This window comes from Coloeus monedula (assembly GCF_965178545.1).
Source record: "Coloeus monedula genome assembly, chromosome: 3".
NCBI classification, from domain to species: Eukaryota; Metazoa; Chordata; class Aves; order Passeriformes; family Corvidae; genus Coloeus; species Coloeus monedula.
Window position 1 is genome coordinate 28,918,835 of NC_138783.1, and position 7,298 is coordinate 28,926,132.

Below are 7,298 nucleotides of genomic sequence, written 5' to 3' on the forward strand. Positions count from 1 at the left end.
AGTGATGACTTTGTAATCTTGTCCAGGCTGCCCGTTAGTTAATTTCAAAACCAGCAGAGAGGAAGCACAATCTTCACTAGCATGATCTTGCAAAGTAAAGTCCTACTGATAAGGCAGTTTTACAGGGAAAGTGCAGAAATACAGCAAATTCTACAGTTCATTGTTAGTTTAATTCAGTTCAATAACTCATTAGATGACCTTTCTTGTGCTTGGCAATTGGTCAGGTAGACCAGAGCAGAACGAGTGGAATCAAAGCCCCTTGAAAGACAGTGACCAGAGAGAGGATGGGTTGAGTCCTGGGGACACACACTACAGAATTCCCTGCAGAGGAGTTTATGGGATGCTGTTTTCTCCAAAGCAGAGTTCCAGTAGGAGTCACTGAAAGCATAATCTGGCATTTGGGAGAACCAGTAATTGATGTCAGAGATAATTTGTACCCATGCAGAGAAGAAAATAAAGGAGGATGGGGAAATGAGGAGAAACAATATTGGTGGTCCGTAGACAGAAATGGAAACAGTTGATACAGGAAAAACATTAGAAAGAAATATTATCTGAAGCATTTACTTCAGACTGAATTGGGAGAATGTTTTGAGATAAATTTAGGACAACACGATTACAGCTTGATGTCTCTGTGAAAAAAACACCATGTCTAACCATATTCAAGTGTTTAAATTCAAGACTGACAGTAGAAAGCACCATTTACAATATTCAGTATGTAGTACAAAATAAATGTCTGCAAAGATCTGTGGTGGTCTTTTGCTATGCTTCTGCTTTAAAACTCTGACTCTGAAGCTGGTTTTACATCATGCCAGAAGGTCTCTATTTACATCATGTTTCTGGGTTTCAAACTGTGACTTTCTGTGTGGTTTTGAGATAATATTGGTGGTTTTGATTATTATATATGATAGTACCATGTACATCTATTACTCTACATAAATATATATGTGATTACATATGTCACAGAATCAAAGAATGGTCTGGGTTGGAAAGGGCACTGAAGAACCCTTTGTGGGATGGGGCATCCAAAGTTTCAGAGGGCTGCACATCAGCCATCTGCGTGTTGAGGTGTCCAAGGTGGTCAATGGCATCCTGGCCTGTATCAGCAACGGTGTGCCCAGAGAGACCAGGGCAGTGATTGTTGCACTGCACTCATCACTGGTGAGGGCACACCTGGAATCCTGTGTTCAATTTCGGGCCCCTCACTGCAAGAAAAATGTTGAGGTTCTGGAGCGAGTCCAGAGACGGACAATGGAGCTGGTGAAGGGTCTGGAGCACAGGTCTGATGAGGAGCTGCTGAGGGAGCTGGGGTGTTTATCCTGGAGAAAAGGAGGCTGAGGGGAGATATGTTTTCTCTTGACAATACCTGAGCTTATGGCAAGATAGGGGTTTGGCCCTTCTCCCAGGCAAGGGAGGGACAAGGAGAAATGCCCTCCAGTTGTGCATAGAGAGGTTCATGTTGGATACTAAGAAAAATTTCCTCACAGCAAGAGTGATTAAGCTTTGGAATGGGCAACCCAGGGAAGTGGTGGAGTCACCACCATTGGAAGTGTTCAAAACACAAGTAGAAGTTACATTTGCAATATGGATTAGTGGGCATAGTGGCATTCAGTTGAAGTTCGGACTTGATGATCTTGGAGACCTTTTCCAACAATATTGACGGGGGATCCTAAGGAGAAAAGGGAATTGAAAAAGAAAAAAGCTACCTAAATGCCCTCTCTGCCACCCGGATATCTCCCAGAAAAACTCTTAGGAAAACCAAGTTTGTGTGTTCAATGTTCTTCCCAAAAAAGCAAAAATGTAAACAGCAGCAGGCAGAAACATTCTACACCACCTGTGTCACAAGCTATTTCAATAACTTTTTATTACTCTGCTTCCATTGTCTTCTGGAGGAGAAGGACAAACAAGAACTGAACTTCCCCCATGTCATCAAGTCTCTCATGCTTCAACAGACTTTTGAACAAGAGGAAGAAGATGTCTGTTTGTAGGACCACCGAAACTAAAATACACCGGATAATGAGTTTTGATCCCTGGGGGTAATATTAGACACTTTCAGTTCCTTGGAGTGGGGTGTTGCACAAGACTCCTGTGCAAGTTATAAATGGAGGCAGGTGAGACACCCTTCACAAACACAGCCCTGCACTGGAGGAATCACCCTCAGCTCTCCCCAGCCCTGCAGCTGACATCCAGGTGAGAGGCACACTGTGCAGGAGAACTGGAAGGGTTTCTTGGGCAGCTGCTGTGAAATGCAGGGGAAGGGAAGGAGGCTTCAGAGTTGGGTGAGAGCTGCAGCACATCCATGAGGGTCTGCTGTCTGCATGTGCAGAGACTGAGCCCATCTTCCAGGGGATGAGGAGATGGCTGCTGCAGGACAGACAGACCTTACCAAGGGAGAGGGTGGAGGGGGCCAGCGATGCACAATTGTGAGGGGTGAATGTGAGAGTATTTTACAACTTACTCTTGGGCATACACCTAAACCAACACACACATGTCATGATCTCACTCTTTTCCAGCTCCTTCTATGTTTATTCTTTGTTCAAAATGTTTTATTTTTCCTTTTTCCCTTTCTCCATCCTGGCTGTCCATTATTTTGTTTCGAGGTCCAAAAGGCTTCTTTACAAGCGTTGCTTGTTTTCTGTCTTCCTTTCATTCAGGCTGTCATCCAGCTCCTAAAGGAAGAAATTAAAATTCTAGAAGTCTTACTGAGATGGGAAAAATCATCCTTTATGAGCGTGCCAACTTCCAGGGCTTGTCCAAAGAATTCACCTCTGACATTGCCAATCTAAGAGATGCTGATTGGAATGATATTGCCTCCTCGGCAAAAGTCATTGGCCAGCCCTGGGTGGCTTATGAGCATTCAAACTATGGAGGCCAATTGCTGGTACTTGAGGAGGGAGACCATAGCTTTTTTAGTTCAAGGATGAATAACAGGATCAGTTCTCTGCAGATGATCACTGAAGATCTGAGCAATCCCCAGATCACTCTCTATGAGCATACCAACTATCAAGGGAAGAGCAGAGTCATAACAGAAGCAACTAACCTGGCTGCAGGACATGACAATGACATCATGTCTTCCCACAAAGTCCAGAGAGGTGCCTGGCTGCTGTGTGAGCACAGTGATGGAAGTGGAATTCAATACATTGCTCGAGATCATGAAAACCTTCCAAATTACAAGGCAATCAATTTCAATGACAAGCTTTCCTTCCTGCGTCCCCTTCGTCCTGGCCGTTCTTATTAGAATGCAAATCTCCTAAAGCTGAGGAAAGATGCATCCCTGGCAAGAAATTTGAGACCTAGATCTCTGCCTCTGCTTTTTTCACTTTCTTTGTGATTTGTTTTAAAATGCCCTTGCAATACCATGGCTTCTGCCATTGTCTGTAATCCATTTTGTCTTGGTGCCATTAAAGAAGCTCTTGCAAGCAACAGTGGGTCTGTTTTATGTACTGTTTCATGTAGATAAATATTGCCCTTTCATGATGAGATGTCTCTGCGTATCCAGAGAATGTTCCGTGCAGTCACTTTTAGATGTTTTCAGCAGAGGTCTCCTGAAAGGATTTATCTTCCAGTTTCCCTGTTCATTAACAGTGGGTCCAGGCTTGACTCAACCAGCGCTGAAGTCTTGGTGAGCATGTTGATTATTGCTGTGATCCTGGCCAAACTCTGCAGATTGTACCTGCAGACTGTACCTAAACATCATGTTTGACTGTATCTCAAGACATTGATCATACCGATGATACAGTCTTCTACTGCCCAAATTACATAACCAAACAAACTCTTTTCATAAATTTGAATTGGCCGAATGCTTGATCCCAATGGTAAAACTTGTCTGATTTTTTTAAACAGCTGCCTCACTTTCAATTCAGTTATTGATGCTTCCTTTAATTTCTTCTTGGTTTTATTTGTCAGAGTATTCCTCCCCCTTCTGCTGCTGTATTTTCTTGGAAGTTCCTTATTTGACCTATGGATTCAACAGAGCAATACTATGGCAAAACTTAAATGAGATTCCCTATCCTGGTAAATCAAATCTCAAAAAATGCCAAGCATATTGCTGACAAAAGCAGTAATGAGAGTTCTTCTTTCAGGGACCTGTAGAGGTCGTCAGGAAAATAAAAGTGACACAGTCAAATGTGCACAGCTGCAGCAGATTATTCCTATAAGGAATTCCCCTCCTTGGAGCAACTTGCCTTTGTCATTTGTGTGGTCCCAATGGCCTATCCCTGTTCACACAGTCCCACGGATTAGCAGAGTGCAGCTCACTTAGGTAAACACCATCATCCCCAGAGCTCAGCACAGACTGGTCGTAGATCCCCCAGGCCCTTGGCCTGTTTATGACTTCTATGCCCCAGAGGCAAGTGCACTCAAACTAGACCTGGTGCTGTGAGACACCCTCTCAGTGCAATGTGAACTGTGGGGATGTCATGGTTTGACACTGACCAAACACCAGGCACCCATGAAAGCCGATCATGCAACCTCCCCTGCAACAGCTGGACAGAGGAGAGAAAAATTTAACAAAGGGTTCATGAGTTAAGAACCGGGAGAAAACACTCCAAGGGCAAAACTTTTAGAGGTACAAAGTGAGTTTATTTCTAACATCACAGCAGGATAATGAGAAGTAAAATAAGCCCTTACAAATACCTTTTCTTCCCCCAACCCCTCCCTCCTTCCCACCAACAGTGCAGGGAGACAGGGCATGGGGGGTTGGTCAGTTCGTCATCCGTGGTTTTCTTCCACTGCTCTGGGAGAGGAGTCCTTCCCCTGTGAGACTGTGGGGTCCTTCCCACGGGAGACAGTTCTCTGAGAAACTCTCAGACGTGGGTCCACTCTCACAAGCAGCAGTCCTGCCACACCTGCTGCAATGTGAATTCCCCCACAGGCACACAGCCCTCCCAAAACTGCTGCGATGGCCGCTCTTCCCCGGGGTGCAGTCCTCCAAGGAGAGGCTGCTCCAGCCTGGAAGCAAGGGCCCCTCTCTCCACCGCGTGTCCCACTGGATCACAGCCTCCTCCAGGCATCCACCCACTCTGGCATGGGCACCTCCCTCAGGGGCTGTGGGTGGATCTCTGCATCCCCCATGGATCCCCAAGGGCTGCGGGGGCACAGGTGCCTCACCATGGTCCTCACCATGGCCTGCAGAGGAACCTCGGCTCCAATGCCTGGAGCACCTCCTCCCCCTCCTTCTCCACTGACCTGGGTGTCGGCCTGTTGTTTTCCCTCACATGTTCTCACCTCCTCCTCTTCTCTGGCTGGAATTAAAACTGCTCCCCCACCTTTGTTTTGGTTTCTTCTTAAATATGTTATCACAGAGGTGTTACCACCATCTCTCATTGCCCCAGATTTGGCCAGCAGCCTGTCCATCTTCAGAACCATCAGGGATTAGCTCTGCTGTACATGGTGGAAGCTTCCAGCAGCTTCTCACAAAATCCACCTCTGTGCCCACCCCCCCCCCCCCCAACAAAAACCAGGCTGTGCAAACCCAACACAGGGGAATAAAGCAGCTTATTGATCTAGAGCAGTTCCCAGTGCAGTGACACCCGGGCCCAAAAATAATGCATCTTGAGGTGACCTTAACAGCAGCACAAGATGGAATGCGCTGTTGTTCATGCGCACTACCAGACCTCACAAATCTGACAAAGTGATAAACAAGGCAGCAAACCCAGTCAAATGTCTCTGAAAAGGCTGGGAACAAACTTTCTGATAGTATCAGTGAAGCCACAGCCCACCATCAAGGCTCTTCCCCACAGGAAATCATAGCAAATGTATACCAGAGGAAAATCTCTAGCATGTTTAAGAGATGACCAGTGACAGCAAGGCAGGTGTCTACCTGTCACTTTATGCTCCCCCTCTTTCTGTGGTCACTCAGGAACCAAGGGCAGGAGATACTAACAGAGTTAGTGACCACAAGTGTACAGAGAAGAACACAGGTGATGAACTGCTGCTGGGAATCCTGTACTCAGCACATCTTCTCTTGGAAATGCTCATCAGATGGACTCACAATCTTGCAAACATCTCCAACACCATCTTTCAGGAGGTGTGAGTGACAGGAATACTCTGGAAAATCACTGTTGCCTGTGGACAAGTGCCAATTATTTAAGTATGGGAAGTAAAACTGCTGCCTTAGGAGATCAAGATGACTGAGGAAGTCCAAGGCAAGGGTACCTTGGCTAAATAAGCATGTAACTAATAGAATCATAAACTCACAGAATGGTTCAGGCTGGAAGGTGCCTTTAAGGATCCTCTAGTCCATGGGCAGGAACACCTTCCACCAAATCATATTGCTCAGTGCCCCATCCAACATTGTCTTGAATACTTCCAAGGAAAGGGCATCCAGAACTTCTCATATTCCAGTGTGTCACCACCTCACAGTAAAGAATTTTTTTCCTAATATCTAATCTAAACCTGGCCTCTTTCCATTTAAAGCCATTACACCTTGTGCTATCGTTGCACGTCCTTTTAAAAGTCACTCTCCAGCTTTCTTGTAATCCCTTTAGGCACTGAAAGGTGCCGTAAGGTCTCCCCAAAGCTGCCTCTTCTCCAGGCTGAGCAGCCCCAACTGTCTTGGCTTGTTTTAATGGTGGGGGTGCTCCAACTCTCTGACCATCTTAATGGCCTCCTCTGACCCTCTCCAACAGGTCCATGTTCTTCTTATGCTCAGGGTCCCAGAGTTGGATGCAGCACTCCACTCCAGCTGGAGTTTCACCAGAGTGGAATAGAGGGGCAGAATCTCCTCCCTCACCCTGCTGGCCACGCTGCTTTTGGTGCAGCCCAGGACATGTTTGGCTTTCTGGGCTGTGACTGCTTGCTGCCAGCTCACATTGAGCTTCTTTTCAGCCAGCACCCCCAAGTCCTTCCCTGCATAGCTGCTCAATCCATTTTCTGCTGAGCCCGTGTTTGTGCTTAGGATTGCCCCAACTCACATGCTGGATGTTGCACCTGGCTTTGTTGAACTTCATGAGGTTGACACAGGCTCACCACTCCAGTCGGGCAAGACCCCTCTGGATGGTGTCCCTTCCCTACAGCATCTTGAGAGCACCGCAGATATTGGCGTTATCAGCAAACTGACTGAGGATGCACCCAATCCCACAGTCCATGTTGCCAACAGAGACGTTGAACAGTCCAGTCCCAATACCAACCCCTGAAGAACGCTACTTATCACTCTGTTTGGACATTGAGTCTTTGACCACAACTCTTTGAGTGTGACCATGCGGCCAGATCCTTATCCATAGAGCAGTCCATCCACCAGATTCATATCTCTCCAGTTTAGAGATAAGGATGTCGTGCTATACAGCTTCAAACTCTTTGCA

General features: G+C 46.4%; 1 protein-coding gene across 1 annotated transcript; it reads left to right on the plus strand.

Moving 5' to 3' along the window:
- Window positions 1–2,704: 2,704 nt before the first annotated feature.
- Window positions 2,705–3,235, plus strand: LOC309570769 (epidermal differentiation-specific protein-like; the record flags this gene model as incomplete). The annotated part of the gene is made up of 1 exon (XM_082277783.1): window positions 2,705–3,235. One exon carries the CDS (start codon window positions 2,705–2,707, stop codon window positions 3,233–3,235), a length of 531 nt encoding a protein of 176 aa, XP_082133909.1.
- Window positions 3,236–7,298: the final 4,063 nt, after the last annotated feature.